The sequence below is a fragment of the Cyanistes caeruleus genome, chromosome 22 (genome assembly GCF_971803275.1).
Source record: "Cyanistes caeruleus chromosome 22, bCyaCae1.hap1.1, whole genome shotgun sequence".
NCBI classification, from domain to species: Eukaryota; Metazoa; Chordata; class Aves; order Passeriformes; family Paridae; genus Cyanistes; species Cyanistes caeruleus.
In genome coordinates, this window is record NC_141722.1 from 7,358,641 (window position 1) to 7,376,900 (window position 18,260).

Below are 18,260 nucleotides of genomic sequence, written 5' to 3' on the forward strand. Positions count from 1 at the left end.
TTGGGTTGTTTGATGCTTTTATTTATCACATGTAAAAACACTACGGTCTGTCTGCAGGTACCTCTTGCTGCACTGCAAATCACACAGCTCCAAACGTCGAAGATCAGACAGGCAGAGAAGGGAACTAAAGTGTTTATGCCCAGAATCACAATGTCATGATCCCTGAGGGTGTTAAATACACAGAACACCCCCAGGGACTGTTCTACAGAAGCAGCAGAGCATTACAATTAACAGACCAGAGTTGGTGAAAACACTGGGTGAAGGGATCATCTAGGGGATCAGAGGACCTGCAGACTGGTCTTCTCCTTCAGCTGCCCTTATCTTTCTAGTACAAGTAATTGTGATCTAAGTCAATGACTAGTGCTGAACCAGAACAGGGGACTTTTCCATACTTAGTTGACACGAGGGTTCCTGAAGTTCCTCCCAGCAAAGCGAGCCTTGCTGCCGAGCTCCTCCTCAATTCTGATGAAGGACAGAGAGCACTGGGTGTCAGCAGCCAGCAGAGCAGCCCTGCACTAGCACAGCCACGGGCCTCACACTGAACACCTGACCCACATCCCGGCCCTGGAGGTCCTGCACTGACCAGGCAGCTCCCACCCAGCCCCTGCACACCGGGGCAGGGCCACACACCTCACACAACCCAAATGTTCCTGATGCTTGCCCAGGAACTGCCTCAGGAACAGAGGACAAAGTCTCAGTCCAGCATCACAGCATGCTTGGTGTGATCTGTTCTGGACCTCACCCACCCAGCAGCCACAAGCCCCTCTGCCAGGGCATGTCCTGCAGCTGCAGGTGTTTGTGAGGGGCAAAGCCCAAGCTGTGCCCCCAGAGCAGCAGCAGAATGAAAGCCCTTTCCCAGTCCCAGGCTCACCTCAGCAGCTGGTTGTACTTGGCCAGACGCTCGGATCGGCACGGGGCACCGGTTTTGATCTGAGAGGGAAATCACCAAGTCAGTGAAGAACTCTGAACTGCCAACAGAACTTGCTCAGAGTAATCAGCATCATCAGCATCATGCTTTGGGCATCAGGCTCAGTATCTGCACATGCAAACACAAGAGCTCCTGGGAGCAATAGAGGTTGTTCATTTGCTATCAGCTGCAGGACCAGGAAACCCCAGGACAGCCACTGCAGCCAGGACCTCTGACACTGCTGGTTAAAGGTGAGTTTGCACAAGATAAGGTGTTCCCATGTCACACTCCATTAACAAATCAGCTCCCTGCAAACAGTCACAGCAAATCTGCACCCCTGGAGGCAGGGCAGTGCACCAGGGCTTTGGCTTCACCACAAAATTATCCCATCAAGCAAAGAGCCAAACTGCAGCAGATACCAACCTGGCCAGTGCAGAGACCCACTACCAGGTCAGCAATGAAGGTGTCTTCTGTCTCTCCAGAGCGGTGGCTCACCATCACACCCCAGCCATTGGACTGGGCCAGCTTGCAGCTGCAAGGGATCAAGAGAAGAAGCTCACACCACGCCCTGTGCCCAGCAGCCTTTGCTCCAGTGACACTGCCAAGGGCCAGCACAGGACTGCCTGTTGGGACAGGGCAGGGGCACAGGACAAGGTGATCAGGAGCTGCTGTCACAGACACTCAGACCCTGGGAAGCTGCTCAGGGCACCCATGTGACGTCAGGACCATGAAGGTACAGGTTTGTCAACGTCCTCTATCAGTTAATAACAGTTCTCTCTTCACAGATACCCCAATAGATTTCTGTTCCCCTAGACCTGCTCTGTGTTATCTCCCACAGTTAAAACCAGCCCCACCCTGGCCCAGAGGGCAGCACTTACGCCTGCAGGGACTCTGTCACAGAGCCAATCTGGTTGACCTTGAGGAGGAGGCAGTTGCAGGCCTTTTCATCCACAGCCTTGGCAATTCTCTTTGGGTTGGTCACAGTTAGATCATCACCAACCACCTGGATGTTGACACTGCCAGTGAACTTCTTCCAGGCACCCCAGTCATCCTGGTCAAAGGGGTCTTCAATGGACACAACTGTGGAGGGACACAGCAGCTTTAGGACAATGCCAGCACTAAGGTCTGGTCTGGATGAGTGGTGCCAAAGTGCTGCAGACAAGTGCTACCCACTTCCCAGAACATTCCTGAGACCCCGGGAGGCTGAGCAGGGCAGGAGCTCGGGCTGAACACCGACTCCTTCCTTCATTGATCAGCCCTGATTCACCACCACCACACCGCGCTTCTCACTGAAGAGCAACTTACCAGGGTAGTTCTTGACAAAGCCCTTGTACAGGTCAGCCAGCTGGTCAGGAGAGATGTATCTGCTGGGATCATCAGGGGATTTGAAGTCCAGGTCGTACTTCCCATCGCGGTAGAACTCGGAGGCAGCCACGTCCATGCCAATGACCACCTTGTCCGTGTAGCCAGCCTTGGCGATGGCCGTCTTCAGCAGCTCCAGAGCTGTAACACAGAGCTCCTGAGTGCCTGCCAGCCATCCTAGCCACAAAGCTCTTCATCTCCCAACAGCACCACACTCATTGGCAAACAAACAATCTCCCTTAGCCCCTTCAGAAAACCCAAAGGAAAAGGTTCTTAAATTCTCCTACTTCTGAACTGACTGGAACAAGATATTACTTTAATACTGCTTTTAGCTTGTAATACCCTTGAGACACCATTATGGGATTCCTAATCTCTTCAGGCAGGACTACATGTCAGCCCAGAAAGCTTAATACCAAATGATTTCACATCCTCTTTCAACTTTATGCATGTGGGCAGGAAGCAGTGCCTGCACTCTAATCCCTTTTAGCTCCTGAGCAGGTGTTGACCATGGAAGTGCTGAGCATCCAAGCCCTGTCAGCAAGGAGACAGAGCCTGCCTCTGCACAGGAGAGCCCTCCTGGCATCCACCTGTTCTCCACGTGCACATTTACCTGCACAGGAGGGGACAGAACCACTCAGCACAAGTCTCTGCATACTGCCCACTGTGCTACTGTTTGGCAGAGTCCCAAGCCCCCCTGAGCTGCAGGGGAGCAGCTGGGATCAGCCAGGCTGTTTGCAGCAGGAAGCTTAGCTCAAGTGTTTTCTTTTGTTGTTGGGTTGGTTTTTTTTGTTTGGGTTATTTTTGTGGGGGTTTGGTTGTGTTTTGTAAGATGCTAATGTAGCACAAACTGCAAAAGCAGCTGCTGCCAGCAACAAAAATTCCTTGGAATGTAATTGTCATTCAAGGTCATCTTCACCAGTGTCTGCAAGGGTAGAGACCCAGCAAAGCTGCATGTGACACTGGGACTCGGAAATGCCACAGTTGTTGGTGCTGTCTCAGTATCTTCAGAAAGGGCAGCGCAGTTCACCAGTCCCCTCCACAATAACAAAACCAAATAAAGTCAACTCAACTGAGCTCACTTTCCACTGCCTTGTTAGCAGCTCCATCTCTGGAGAGGCAGAAAAAGCTCCTCTGGTACAGTTTTTGTAGGAGCAGAGATTTTGCTTCCCACAGACAAACTGCCTCTCCCACAGGTTCCTGAACGGAACTGTTTGGCCATGGAAGCAGCAACTGCCTCAGCTTCCCAGGCAAACCTTCGTGCCCTCCCACACACCACCAGGCAGAGCACAAACTGTTTTCCCTCTTTGCAGAAAAACAACTCCACTCATCTCTGTCTGCTGACTTCTGGAACACCTGCAGTGCACAGATGTTCCCACATCACTTTTCAACTGGAAGGGCACAAGATTCCCTAAAGCTGCTACAGGAATGAGAGTAATGAGGCATTGAAGTAAAAACCATCCTGTCAAATTGCACAGACCGATGTCCAAGGGAATACCTGACCACATCAGGATGTCTGGCAGGGTAAGAAACAGAGCAAAGACACGGCAGGAAGTTCTACCCCTTTGAGCTGATAGCCTGCCCAATACTGATGGCAGGCAGGATCAATGGGATCATTCTCCAGCTGTCAGTTACATCTCCCACACTTGGCTCATCCTTACCTTCTTTGTTTTCCAGGATGTTGGGGGCAAAGCCACCCTCATCCCCCACGTTGGTGGCATCCTTGCCATACTTCTCCTTGATGACGTTCTTGAGGTTGTGGTAGACCTCTGCCCCGACACGCATGGCGTCCTTGAAGCTGTCTGCCCCCACGGGCAGGATCATGAACTCCTGCATGGCCAGCTTGTTGCCAGCGTGGGAGCCCCCGTTGATCACGTTGAAAGCCTTGGAGGAACCAGGAAAAGCCAGGTTGGAACATGGTAACAGCCCTCACATTCACATTCTCTAGAGCTTGATCCAAGAGCAGCAGGCTGAAGTCAAACCAAGGCTTGCCCCACCCAGGCACTTACGGGAACCGGGAGAATGACTTCTGGATTTCCAGCAAGGTCAGCGATGTGACGGTACAGGGGAACACCCTTCTCAGCAGCACCAGCTTTGCACACAGCCAGAGACACACCCAGGATGGCATTAGCACCAAATTTGGCTGAAATGGAAAGGAATTGTTTAGAGAAATGTCTTTATAAAAAGAGCCTCGGCAATACCACCCATGGTTTGCATTGTGGCAGTGCACAGCACAAGGCCATACGCTGGCTGTTGGTGCTGGTAAATAGAATTCTATTGACCCATCTTTTCACCCCTCAGTGCAACACAAAGCCCACTCACATTTGTTCTCTGTCCCATCCATTTCCAGCATCAGCTTGTCAATCTTTTCTTGCTCTACAACGTTCACATTCTGCAGAGAAGGAACCAAAACACTGTTTGACAGCAAGCACAGGTGCACAAACCCTCACCTGCCCACCACTGCACTGACACCCCTTGCTCAACGGCAGCTACCAAGGGCTGACCAGACAATTCCTGTCATTATCACACAGCAGCAGCCCAAGGCTGACAGCTGAGCTGGATGTGCCATCACTTTACCAATTACCACTTAGTTCTGCACCAGCCTTTGTAGGCAGGGCTTAGTGCCCACTAAGCAGAGGCAGCTCACTTCTCTAGATCCCCTTCCAAATTACCCTGCTTGGATAAAACCCAGCTCCCCTGCATCACTCAGCCACTCTTTGAAGCATAAATCAGCTTGTATCCCAGCTGCCCCACTGCAGCTCCCAGGGGCTGAAGTGTTTCATTACGTGTTAGATATGCACTCATTAAGTAAATTAAGTAAAACCATGGCTGTAGTCAGTTTGTTCACATGCACTCCAACACATGGGCTGACACTCCCCAGGTTACACACCACAGAGGATGGTTTGGACACTGCCTGGCTGTAGGAGATGTTAAGAGAAGACAGATTGCTCCTACCTTGCTAATCAGTGCAGGTGCAATCGTTTTATTGACGTGCTCAACAGCTTTTGAGACACCTGGAAGGAACAAGCAAATCAGACACTGGTCAACACACAGGTTATGCAGGGATTAGTAGGGGATGTCAGGAACATCCAGGAAAACCACCTCATGCTACCCCAGCCCCAGTCCAAGCTGAGCTCACGGCCAGGTCTGAACACTGAGAGGCCCCTGGCTGGACTGGGAGGCACACAAAGGATGCATTGGCAAGGAATTGTCCAGGAATGCCAGGTTAGTCTGCCAGGCCATGCACTGGAGAGACTCATCTGAGTGCCAGGGCTGCACTGGGAGCACATCCATTACCTGTGTGCACAGTGCTGTGGCCAGGAACTCATTAACATATTTAACAGCTCTGGAGACACCTGACAGAAGCGAAACGGACACCAGAGTCAAGGCATTGGTGCAGACTCACAGCCAACCCCACAGGAAGGCAGGGGAGGACACACAGGCAGCACTGAGCAATGGACTGGACACAAACAGCTCAAAGAGTACAGGAAGCTGTGCAAGGCTCTGTTTGGGCTCCTAACCCAGGCCTCTGTAACTCTGCCATCACCACTGCTGGCCCAAGCCTCAAGGGCTGAATGACAACACTTAGAGGTTTTTGGATGGGCTCTCCCATCACCTCACAGAACCCAGGAGTAAGGGGAGGAAAAAAGGTTTCCCCAGAAGTTACACACAGCAGCTCAGGCATTTCACTACCTGGCACTATTCTGTACCACTGCTATAGCATCACCTTATTTACTGTGCAGTGTTTAAAGCCTTCCAAAAACCTAAGCTTCAGAATGATGAATGCTGATTGATGGCATTGTAAACCATATTAATTGCTTTTTCAAATGGTCTAAGTCTGCAGACCTCTATTACAAAAGGCCTACCAGCTATCTGCAACTCATCCTGTTTGATGATTATTTTTTCATAACTTGTGTTATTTCCCAGCTGACAAAGCCCCTCAGCTACAGCCTGTTAACTCCAGGCTAATTAATTGCCATTAAGAACTGCCCATAGGATCAGACTTAACAGGTCTGAGCACACACACATTTAGCACAGTGAGGTAAATACACATCTAACTCTTTGCAAGAAAAAGTGCCCTGGGTAAACAGCACAAGAGCCTCAAGTTTTAGGGACATTCAGTCATCCAGGTATTTATTCTCTGTTAAGGTATTAATCATGAATCTTCTAAGACAAGGCTCTTTAAGTTCAATTCAGTAGTTATCCACTTTAATTGCTCTTTCTTAATCGGCAAAAACATTTCAGTTTCTTTTCACCTGACTGGCAGGAAAGTTTGAAAATAATTCTCTCTTCCAGCCAAAAGTCAAGATGATTGCTTACACTTCAAAGGCATCGCCAGTGCTTTTAGAGCAGCAAGTTAAGAAGGAGCCCTGACTGTCCAAGCTCTCAGAATAATCATGAGAAGTACTGCTGGGATGTTTATTAGGTAATGACATCTTGTTTGCAGCTATTCATTCTCACCCATACTTGTTCCCAAGCCATCCTGGTGACTGCTGGGTTTAGCTTCTTTTCAGAATGCACAACCAGTCCCCAGACAAGTGAAATATTACACCACTAACACAAACTTCAGTGTCCTGGCTACCTACACTGGCAGACAAAGAGCCCCAGTGGCTGTAGCTGTTGTGGGGTCTGGAACAGAGGCACCTTCCAGGACTACCAGTGCAGAGCTGCACATTTGCCATGGACAGCAGCTGGCATAAAACCTCAGGTTCAGGATTTAACATGCTGGGATTCAAGGAGTCTGCAGTGTCAGAGCTGACAGATTTAAATGTTCTGGGAAAATTGTGTCCACAAAAAGACCTTGTGACTAACTGCATGATGACCAAGGCTTTTGGAGCTGGCAGTTTAAGATGCCCTTACAACACTGGTAAAGCATTCTGCCACGCACCAACACAGCACAGGAGGAACAGGGTGACAAAGTACACCTGGACACATTGTACCAGAGACATTGTCACCTGGCTGGGTGTGCCCAGCTGCACACACCCACCTGTGCAGGTGCCCTGCAGCACCATTCAGCTGCACTGCTGGAGGCAGAGTCACCACCCTCCAGGCTGTGACCAGGAAAGCCAAGGTCCCTCAGCTTTGCCTCTGCCCCAGCCCACAGCTGCCAGGCACTGCTGTCCCTCCCTGTGTGCCCTCAGCCCCTGCTCAGCTGCCAGCCCTTGTGCAGAACAGACAGGGCACCAGGAGCCCAGCACATGCAGCCCTGTCCCAGGGCTCTCTGGGTGCCCAGGCCCAGGTTTACCTTTGCCCATGTAGCGTGTCTTGTCATTGTCACGAAGCTCCAGAGCCTCATAGATTCCAGTTGAGGCACCGCTGGGAACAGCAGCTCTGAACAGACCTGTTCACAAGAGGAAAAAACACCTTGGCACACTCCAAGCCACAAAACATCCTCCAGCCAGATACCACTCCAGCCTGCCACACACTTCCAGCCCTGGAGCTGGGAGAGGGAATCTCTAATCCACACCTCTGCTCATGTCCAGAGTGATCCTACCAGGGCTTTCTGCTCATTTACAGCAGCACCAATTTATCAGCATCGCCCTCACACTGATCAACAGCAAACTGTCCTCCTCTTCCACTGTGCATTTCAAGAGTTAAGGAAGGCAGCCATTCCCCTTCCAAAAAGATAGCTTCATTCACTGGATCTGCTTTTTAAGAGCAAGGCAAGCTCTTAAATTCTTCTAGGATATGGCATAAAAGGGACAATTAGGAGACCTGTTTTGTTAACAGGAGTTCTGAGCTCTTCTGACCACAGCAGAGCCACCCAGACAGCCCATTCCTTCAGCCAAGGATGCAGAACTTGGAGCAAATCTGCACAATGGAGCCTGCTCTGCCTGGGGTTCAAGATGCCAACTTCAGCCTCCAGTCTTTTCCCTTATCCCACTAAATCACGGAGCTTAGTGGGGGCAGCCTCATTAAATGACTGCATTAATCTTTTGAGGCAGAAAGATCAGCTCTTTAGTCAGTGTATTACAGCCATTGTGTTTGCTCATTCCACCAAAACACATTGGTATGAGTTTGCACAATGCTTTTGTCAGATCCCATCAGATGTGGGATGAACAACTAACAAACCAAGGGAAAGTCCTACAATAATTAAAAATATGTTACATGTGAAAGCCCAATTAGACAAGTTCTTCAGTCATGCCCGAGTACTTAGGCAGAGAAGAAATCATTACCCAAAATTCAACTGTGCAGAAGATTGTGTCATTACAGAAAGCCACTGCAGACAAAATAAGAATTAAACTTCAAGGGTACTCATACAGAGTGTGGGGAGCACTGACAGTCAGGCCCATCAGCAGCTGCTCGAGGACAGGGGGCTGGAACAAAGGCCTTAACTCAGAATTTCCAGGTGCTATCCCAGTTTATGCTGGGGAAAGGGAAGGAGGCCAGGTTTGGAACAGCTCTCACACAGTTCAAGCTGTAAGAAGCAGCACCCTTCAAAAAACCTGCACTGCCCAGGCCAGGAGCTCAAGCTCAGCAAACTCATGCAACAGAATGAGGCAGAGGCTTTTCCTGCAAGTCTCACAGCAAGTTCCAACAAGTTTTATGTGTGGAGGAAAAAGCACAGCTCCACCGCTAGAACAGGGCAGGTTGTGTACTTCTGAGGGCCTGGAGTTCTATCAGACCTAAGCCAGGGATGAACACCTGCAGCTGAGGACTCACCTTTGTTGGTGTAGAGGTCTACCTCAACAGTGGGATTCCCACGGGAGTCAAAGATTTCACGGGCGTGGATCTTGGTAATAGACATCTTTAGTACCTGAAAAGAGGAGCTTAGAATTACTCATTGAATGGTCTGGGTTAGAAGGGACCATAAAGCTCAATCCCACACCCTGCCATGGGCAGTGACACCTTCACCAGACCAGGCTGCTGGATGAGCCTCATCCAGCCTGGCCTGGAACATTCTCAGGGATGGGGCAGCCACAGCTTCTCTGGACAAGCTCTTCCAGTGTCCCATGACTTTTATTATTAAAAAAAAATCACTTCCTTATGTGCAAGGGACAATCTCTTTTGATATTCCCAAAAGACTTGAACTGCAGTATCATCAGACCCTGGACAGAACAGCAGGAGCAGGTGACAAATCTAAAAGAACATCACCTCACCAGGCCAGAGCAGTGAAGAAATCCCAAAACAGCAACCCTCTGCTATCAGTTAGGAGTTCTTTTTGATAAGAGACAAGAATGCAATAGCTCTCAGTATGCAGGGTGCTCTTAGTATGCACAGCAGCTGCTCAGAGCCAAACGGAACCAGTGACGAAGGAGAAGCAGTCACAGCTCTCATTAAAAGCTTGCATTAATAGTTACACCCTGTTGAGCATTTACAGGAATAGTTTTTCCTCTTAATTTTTCCTCTTAAAAGGAATAAAAATCCCCCTGATCTTTTGAATACTTCCTTTTTCCCTTCTCACATTTATCCACTTCAGAAAACTGCAGTAAGGGAATTCTTATGTAAGCCCAGCTACATTTTAAAAATCAAGTCATACACATGCCTGTAAGCCATCAACTGGCACCAAACCCAGCCCATCTGCACAGAAGAAAACTCAGCCTCAGACACAGAACTATCTGGAAGCCAGTTTTTTGGCAAGCCAATGTGGGTGGCAACCCTGTTTACAGAAACGGTCATGAATCCTTCCACAGTTACTTCAAAGTTGAAAAAACATGACCTTAGAAATGCTGCTGCTGGTTCAGAGTCTGTGAGGGGGTAGCTGCACACACTGCTGCCCCCACAGCAAACTCTGCCCTCCCCAGGTCAAAAGCACAGGCAGCCTTTGCTTTCAAGTGTCCCTTCCAGCTGCCCTGCCCCTGCACGCCGTCTAAGGTTTCAGTCGGACCCCCACACTGACACATGATAGGACTAAAATATGGAACAAGACCACTTCTTCAAGCTGACCTTCATGCTGCCACGACTGAGCCTCGGTCTGTGAACACACAAGCTAGAAATAAATCCCTGCAACTCTCTGCTTATCAGTCCCACCCACACGAACGCTCCGCTCTCTGCAGATGCACTGAGCAGTCACTTAATAGGAAGAATGCCCTCTTATCCAAAAAGGGCTTTCAGAGCTGATCAGGCTGGCACCTGCTAAACCTTATTTTCATCTTTAGAACCTTGGCTTTGCCACAAAACTTGAGGTGCCTCAATCTTTGAAAGCACATCCAGCTCCCTGTAACTCTGAGTGCAGAGCCAGAGCTGTTTGTTGACCTTCACGAAGGAGGCACTTGAGGAATACACACAGCAAGAGCTTCCACTGGGAATGTCTGCCAGGTCAGACACTACTCCAACATCCTTAACAAAGAACCAGAGTCCTTCCCTCTTCTGCAGAAAGAGGCATTTCACAGCACTGCATCACCCCAGAAATTCTTGATGCTCCTTTTGAAAATTCCCCCACTCCTGTGTTCAAGAAACAAACTTTCCCTTTGAGCTGTAGGGTAGAAGTGATGCTGTTTAGCTCACCACAAGCTCAGCACGATGTATTCTGCCTCAACCAACTCATCTGGAACACAAGGGTCAGTCCTTGTGTGCCCAGGTTTAACCATGGAAATGCTGACTGAGGGCAGAGAGGTCACAGCTGCACTGTCTGCTCAGACCTTTGTCCTTTGCCAAACACGCAAATACCACGGTGGTATTTAATGAGCACACTGCCTTAAACCTTTTTTTGCAGCATAATCTGCTGACAAGGTCACTGTCTCCCTTCAGGGGGAAGCCACACACTCCAGCTTGCCTGGCCTACCCAGGAGCAGTGAGTACCTACTCCAAGGGTAAGTTACAACCCTCTGTCAGTTCTGAGGGCCTTTTTCACTACCTGCTCAAGTCTAAGAAATCACCACTTATTCCTCATCTGGCCCCATACCCTGCACAGGGAATGCAGTACTCTCAACTGGAGATTATTCCAACTGAAAATTATTTCCAAAGATTCTTTTTTTTTTATGGCAAACCCTGTCCAAAACCTGTCCTTGTGAGCTATTCTGCAGCCACACTTCTCTAAAATCAATACAGGGTTAAGGCTGAGCACTGCAAGTATCTGAATGGAGATTTAAAAAGCAGCACTAAAGTTTAGCCATAGAAATAACTGCCCTAGTGAGTGTCTTATTACAGACCTGCCACATTTATCAGTGGAAGCCTCTCTGGACGCTTAAATGTCCTTATGACCGTAACTCTCATACCACCAGTGCTCTGAAAAAAGCTGAGACCTTTGAGTGCACTCTATCAGGTCCCAACGTATTAATTCCCCTGCCAAAGCATTCCTAGAAACAGGACAAATGTGCACATTCCATCCCTGCTCCTCTGCACTCCACGGGGTATTAATTCACCTCTACAACATGATCCAACGGGTTTTAAAAGATGCCTGGCAGGGAGCAAATCACAGACACGTTCAACCACTTTCTCTCTCCGTGTTTAGTAAGATGGAGGCCTGAAACTGCGTTGGCTCACCCTGTGGGTTTGGATGACAAACTTCACTATTTCCTGCCAGGCTGAGAGAGCCCCGGCCCTTCCCTGTGACTCAGCAGGCAAATAACGGAGCAGGAGAGCTCAGGAGCCTCTCGGGCAGCCCTGCACAGGCAGGATGGTCAACAGGCAGCTCTTTATCCACAGGGGCTTCTCCCCACCAGCGCTGCCTTGGGATAACCAGCACCTAACTACCCACCAAGAGACCTCAGGCACAGATGGAGTGCCAGCAAACGTTAAATATTTGAGATGGGAAGCTGAAGGACAGCCACTAAAGAGGGGAAGGTCCAAATCATCACACGCAATCCGAGAGCGACTGTTAATAATTAAAAGAAAGAGGTTAAACTCTGCCTTTGAGGATACCCTGACCAGTCACATTCCCTTGATTCTACCCCCGCCTTGACCCACCATATCCCCCCGATTCTGCCCCGCCTTGACCCAGAACATCCCCCCCGTTTTTAACCCCCGCCCCCGCACACTGCCGGGGCTCGGGCCGCCGCAGGCCCTCCCTTCCCCGCCGGTGCTGCGGGAACACACAGCGGCCTGCAGCCCCCGGGGACCACCGAGCCTCGGCCCGGCCCTTTGCCACGGGGACGGCCGGGGCTCGGCGGCTGCTACGTGGGGAGGGGTAAACCGCGGCCTCTCGGCCCGCGGGGGGCTGAGCGAGAGGCGCTGCGGCCGCCGCACTCACCGCTGTGCCGGCAGCCCCGCTCCGCAGCCGCACCGCTGTCGCCGCCCCGGCTCTGACTGAGACCGAGCGGCTCGCTGCCCGCCCGGCTATAGCCGCCCTCGCGCGCAGGGCCCGCCCCCCGGCCGCGCCCATTGGCCGGCACCGCCCGGCGCCGCGCTCCGATTGGCTGCGGCCGCCTCGCGCCAGCGGCGAGCTCGCGTGCGTGCGCTACGTGCGGCCGGGCCGCGGCCGCGTGGAAAATCCCCGCGCGAGGGGGCGGGGCCGGCGCGGCCCACGTGGGCGGGGGGAGCGGGCGGGACCATGCGGAGCGGAGCGCGGGGGGAGCCGTGAGGGACTCCATGGCGGAGGGAGCGGCCTGGCTCGGGAGCGACGCCGGACATCAGCCGCTTCCAAAACCCTGCCGCGGGCAGACACGCCTCCCACTGTCCCAGGCTTGCTCCAAGCCCCGTCCGTCCTGGCCTTGGGCACTTTCAGAGTTACCCTCCATCCAAAGTTCCCTGGACGCCCTGTGCCAGAGCCTCACCACCCTCACAGGGAATTTCTTCCTGCTCTCCGATGGAAACCTGCCCTCTGTCGGTGTGAGCCCATTCCCCCGTGGCCTGTCACTACTTGCCCGTATAAGCAGCCCAGCCCCATTTCTCCTCTAAGTTCCCCTCAGGCGCTGGAAAGCCACAGTGAGGCCGCCCAGAGCTTCTCTCCAGACAGAACATTCCCAATCCCCTCAGCCTTTCCTCACAATTGTGTCCATCCGGACACTGTGTCCAGCTCTGGGCTCTTCAGTACAAGAAGGACAAGGAGCTACAGGAGAGGGTCCAGTGGAGGCCACAGAATTGGGGTCTGGAGCATCTCCCTGATGAGGAGGGACTGGAGCCCCAGGGAGACTGAGAGCGTGAGGGCAAAATGAGTAAAGCTGAAAGAGGAAGGCTGCAATGGGGGTGTGTGTTTGTAACAGCGCCAGGGAAAGGTTAATTGCAAACACAAGAAACATTCACTCTGATTTTGACATGAATAACCATCACACATCCTGGGGGGAAGAAGGGAGAATGTGATGGGCTGTGACACCTCAGTGTGCCAGCAGGAACACGAACTTTTCCAAGTGGGATGTGCACCTGGGACAGTGGCAGGTGTCCCTGGGATGGGTTGAGCTTCAAGGTCCCACCAACCCAAACCGTTCTGTGTTCTGTCTGTGATGATGTGGAGTGCCCAGCTCACCCTGCCTGCACCAACAAAGCCATTTTATTGCTCACAGATCACTGAAGCTCCTCCAGCCCTGCCTCACCCTGCCAGCCTGTGCCTGCTGTACCTTCTGGGCACATTTTTCATTCCTTCCTCAGAACATCCCCTCGGGGCAAGCTTAAAGTCTAATAAAGAGCAAAGGAAGTCTGCTGGACTGACCTTGCTGAGGCCTTCCACAGTGGCCTCAGACGCCCTGTGAGCGGGGCTGGGACAGCAGTGTTATAGATACGTATTATATTGTTGGCTTTTCGCAAACATTAAAATGAATGTTACGTGTATAAGAATGGGAAATTTTGTTGTATTAATATAGTTTTCTTTATTTCTGTTACTGATGAAACTTAGAAATAATAGTATAATACATATATGTTAGGCTATGGCATAGTATTAAAATAAAAACTGCTTTTGTTTGTATAACCCAAAGACTGAGAAAAAAAAATAGCTAGAGAACTCCTGCATTTGTAAACTATCTTATGCAGATGAAGACAGCAATGACCAGAACTCTGGGGGGGAGGAATTTATTGCATTTCTGGTATCAGAGAATGTAAATCTCGATGGTGCCAAGAGGATTGATCTATTGGGAAGGGGGCAAGAGAAAACTAAACAGAAGAACACCAAAGATCCTAAGAAGAATGTATGAATATGTATGAGAATTTATGGGTATGCAGTAGGGTTCTGTTTTTAAGGGACAATCCTTTGTTAGTCAGGTGTGCTCTCTTGGCTGAATGCAGAGACACCCGGCCGTATCCGTATACTTTATTTTTTTCTCCTAATTGTTTTTTTATTAAACTTTTAAATTCTATCAGAATGATGTGAACCTCGTTTTTCACAGCAGGTTCCCCAGCAGGAGCAGCTCAGTGCCAGGCAGGCACTGTGACAGTGCCCTGTGTCCCACGAGCCCGCTGCGTGTGGGGTTTGTGCTTCCCCTGCAGCTCCGTGTGCCTCACAGCCCTCAGCAGGGTCACGGTGCTGCTGGGCCGGACCAGCTGAGATAAGGCACCCCTGGGCAGGAAAAGCCCTTGCAATTAAACTGTCACACATAGATAATTCTTTGAAGTGCCAACCCCTGCAAAACTGCACATTGTACCCCTTGGCAGCACTGGCTTATCCTGCAGCCTTACCCTTCCTGGTGTGAGGGCAAGAGAGGGGAACGTTCCCTGTAAAAACACATTCCAGATGCTGGAAATCGTAAAGTTGCATTTTTATGCTGGTTAACTGCTGGATTAGAGATGCCTTACTATCTTTGCAATTCGTAAAAGTGCCTTTATTGCCGTGAAGGAAAATCACACAGAGGTGTCAAGTCTTATAATGAGCTAAAGAAAATGGAGCACACAAAGCCTGAGGCTGAGGGAAATTAATATTGTAGTAGCCGAGCAAAGGCTGATGCTGAAGTACAGCAGGGTGCTCTTTGGGGACAAAACGCATTCTGAAAGGTCATAATTGGCTTGGTGGGGGGCAGAAGTGGGCTTTAAAGCAAACCCCCTGCCTGGAGCACTGAGCTCTTGCCTTATTCCCATTCAAGGAAACCAAAGCAGTGGGGGAGAATGGCTGTGGGAGACCAGCCTAAAGCCCTCCTTGTGAGAAGGAACTCAGAACTCACCAGGAGGAGTTTGGGACTTGTCCCCTGCCTCGCTCTCCTTCCCTTGTGGGCACAGAGGCAGCACAAAGCAGATTTCCTCGGCTGGAGTGTGAGCAATGAGCCGAGTGCTGAGAGCCTGCATTCCCATCCCCGCAGGACCCCTGGCCACCGACGCCGTGCCAGGAGCCGCGCTGGCCCCGTGTCCCCAGGGAGCCACAGCTGGGGACACTGGCAGCAGGGCTCAGGCACCCCTGAGCACCAGCCTGGCACTGTTCAGGTGTTGGTATAACTTTTTCCTGGATCAGCAGATTTAAAATTGCACTGTGCCGTACACGTTAAAATTAAACTCAGAGCTGATATTAAAAATGCCGCTGCTCAGTCGTGTATCCTGCCTGACTTTTCTTTTTGTCCTCCTTCAAAGAGCATCCCCAAGGCTATGGGATTTCTAGGAAGCATGGGTTTCTTTGGGAATCCAAGCTTGTTACTAGTTTATCAAATACTCAGTACACTCTTAAAATATTTCACGGTTTGGAAGGGGTTTTGGCTGATGGGGTGGACACTGGGGACAGAGAGTTTGGGGACACATAAATCCAGTGTCCCCATTGACGGCCCACGCAGGAACACGAACACAGCAGAGGAACTGCTGATGGAGCAGATGGGGAAAAGCCACCGGCACAGACCTGGCTCCCAGGCATCCACCAGCAGCCAGAAACAGAGAACGGCTCTCAGGAGCAAAATCCCTCCACTGCAAGGCCTCACATTCCTTGTGCTCTACAGGTAAAATCTGAAGCGTGATAAATTTTTGGACTGTGTGCTGATGAGCACAAAGCTCATCAACCAGGCCAGCCTCTCCCTGCCCTGCCTAGAGCAGCTGGGCAGGAGCAGAGTGTGAAACCACAGGTTCAGGCAGCTGAGGGTGCCAAGGCAGAGCAGAACCACCACAGATCGAGACTTGTTTGCATTCAAGTGTTAGCTGTGCAGGGCGTGAGCTTTCGGAGCACCTTGAAGGCACTTCCTGCATGCTCAGGGACTTCTCCTTGCCCCCAGAGCCTCCCAGAACAGCTCAAGATGTGTCTGGGTGGCTGCGGGAGCACCTCCCTCCCGCTCCAACACTCCAGCCTGTTTGTGCTCCGAGCAGGCTCCTTCGGGAGGGCAGCTCTGCATCGCAGGGAGCCAGGCTTTGCACCCCACCTCAGCACAGGTGGCATCTCCAGAGGGAAACCATCGCATGCAGACGTGAGAGCTCTCATTCTGATTCCTGCTCTTCACTGACCCTGCAGATCCCGCTGGGTTTAAGGAACCTTCATTGGAAAGGTAACGGCAGAGTGACTCGTGTTCTTTCCGGGTGCCTTCAGTTGTGGAATGACTGCTTAAGATGTTTTCTTCCAGGCATTCAGAACCTCCTCTGACTTTACATCCTTCTCCCTCACTTTCCATCCCATACTCTGCCATGCCTTTGTCCCACAGCTTCAGCTGGCACATGGATAGTGAAATGGCTGGAGGTGACAGACCATGGCTTTCTTAATGCTCTTAACTTCCAACAGGTCTTCATTATCCTGTCTTCTCCCAGGGCTTTAGGGAAGGGCTGGTTAGAACACAGTGGTTCCTGTGGGCAGCTGTGAACGTGCAGTGTGGGTCCATCCCCAGCCTCCCTGAGGGCTGTGTGAGACACTCGGGTACCAGGCAGGAGATTTATTCTTTACTGCTGTAAATGCTGACCTACATTTACAGCTACCACATCCATTTCCAGGGCAATGGTTATTTGGAAAGCAACCAATGCATGAATCAGGGTGCTGAAATCAGAGTACATTTCCCAGGAGCCAATGATCTGATATGGTGATTTGTAGGGGGACTGAAAGCTTCTGAACCAGCTGGATATTAATTGCCAGGAGTTGTGGATCCAAAGGCCATAACTGCTTGTTGGAACCACGCTGAAACCATGGAGTAATGCTCTCTATAGGGGCCAGAGTGCAAGTCCTGCACTGCCTCTCACAGGGTGCCTGAGGCTCCTTGCTGAGCAGGGCCTGCCCCCTCTCTTTGAAATATATTCCACTATAAAGGGGAGAGCAAGCTAGGAATTGATTAGCCATTAAAATTGTATTTGGTGTTCAGGATTGGGGTTTTTTGAATGATAACCTGAAAAAAAAAAAAAAAAAGAGTAGTCCAATAACAACTCATTTGTTTCCTTAATGAGTGCAAAATACTTATGTAAAGCACAGGAGTTATCAAGCAGGATTCTCTTGCCACAGAACAGGTACAGCACAGACAGTAGGATTTACATTTCCTTCATGTCTTCCTGCCTTAAAAATCAGCTTCATTCTCATGGGAAACACTTCCAGCTCCCATCATCACTTTTAGCTCCTCAGAGTGCAGAGGTGATGAGCTGCTGGGAGAGGAGGGACTGAGGGCACTTTGCTCCTCCTGAAGGTCCCTGCAATGACCTTGCCTGCAGAAAATGCCACTGCAGAGCTGAGCAAGCAAACACTGGGGCAGTGATGACCTCGGGAAAGCAGGGACTGGTTCCTTGGTCACTGAAATTGGGTGTGTCTGTCCCCAGTTTGGATCTCAATGCATCTCATTGAAGTCTGCTTTTATCATCAAAAGGGCACGTCTGGATTGGCACCAGAGATACCCATGTAAACCATGTAAAACCATGTAAACCATGTAAAACATGTAAAACCATGTAAAACACAGCATCTCTGTCAAGGCTGGTTTGCTGCAGGGGCTAGAAAGGAAGTTTAAGGTGGCATCTCCTTGTAGTCACTTCTTGAAAGTCATTTCCATCTCTGGTCCTGCTGGGATATCTCAGCTTTCCTCATCTTTCCCCCTCTTTTACCATGGACTGTTTTGCTTTTGGGAAAACAAGCACAACCCATCCCTCAGGTGTGGCCTCTTCATCAGGTGCTGAATGAGCTGCACCTTTCTGATCCCTTAGCCCTGAGCTCCTCGCCTTGGGGCTGCAGGTCCTGCACTGGTCCTGCAGCAGGTTCTCCACGTGCCTGGAGAGCTGAGTGCCATGCCTTTGGAGAGTGGTGTCCCCTCCTGTGCAC

The 18,260-nt window shown here is 50.8% G+C and overlaps 2 protein-coding genes across 3 annotated transcripts in view; one reads left to right on the forward strand and one right to left on the reverse strand.

Moving 5' to 3' along the window:
• Positions 1-18,260, reverse strand: part of ENO1 (enolase 1) — a 22,069-nt gene continuing 3,809 nt past the window's right edge. The window contains exons 1-12 of one of the 2 annotated variants that reach the window (XM_086860213.1): positions 12,399-12,603; positions 8,930-9,023; positions 7,512-7,607; positions 5,222-5,280; positions 4,589-4,658; positions 4,276-4,409; positions 3,928-4,150; positions 2,213-2,410; positions 1,786-1,987; positions 1,331-1,439; positions 872-930; positions 1-462 (exon numbers count right to left, since the gene is read on the reverse strand). In XM_086860213.1, coding sequence (XP_086716339.1) covers positions 393-462; positions 872-930; positions 1,331-1,439; positions 1,786-1,987; positions 2,213-2,410; positions 3,928-4,150; positions 4,276-4,409; positions 4,589-4,658; positions 5,222-5,280; positions 7,512-7,607; positions 8,930-9,023; positions 12,399-12,530 — 1,446 coding nt within the window. In that variant the 5' untranslated portion in view covers positions 12,531-12,603 and the 3' untranslated portion in view covers positions 1-392. Of the gene's footprint in view, positions 463-871; positions 931-1,330; positions 1,440-1,785; positions 1,988-2,212; positions 2,411-3,927; positions 4,151-4,275; positions 4,410-4,588; positions 4,659-5,221; positions 5,281-7,511; positions 7,608-8,929; positions 9,024-12,398; positions 12,604-18,260 lie in introns of those variants that run through there. The other variant, XM_086860214.1, reaches the window with a different exon arrangement.
• The window catches only part of CA6 (carbonic anhydrase 6), a 20,899-nt gene continuing 15,353 nt past the window's right edge, over positions 12,715-18,260 (forward strand). The window contains exon 1 of the mRNA XM_023940553.2: positions 12,715-16,524. The gene's annotated coding sequence lies outside the window, so the exon portion shown is untranslated. The remainder of the gene's footprint in view (positions 16,525-18,260) is intronic.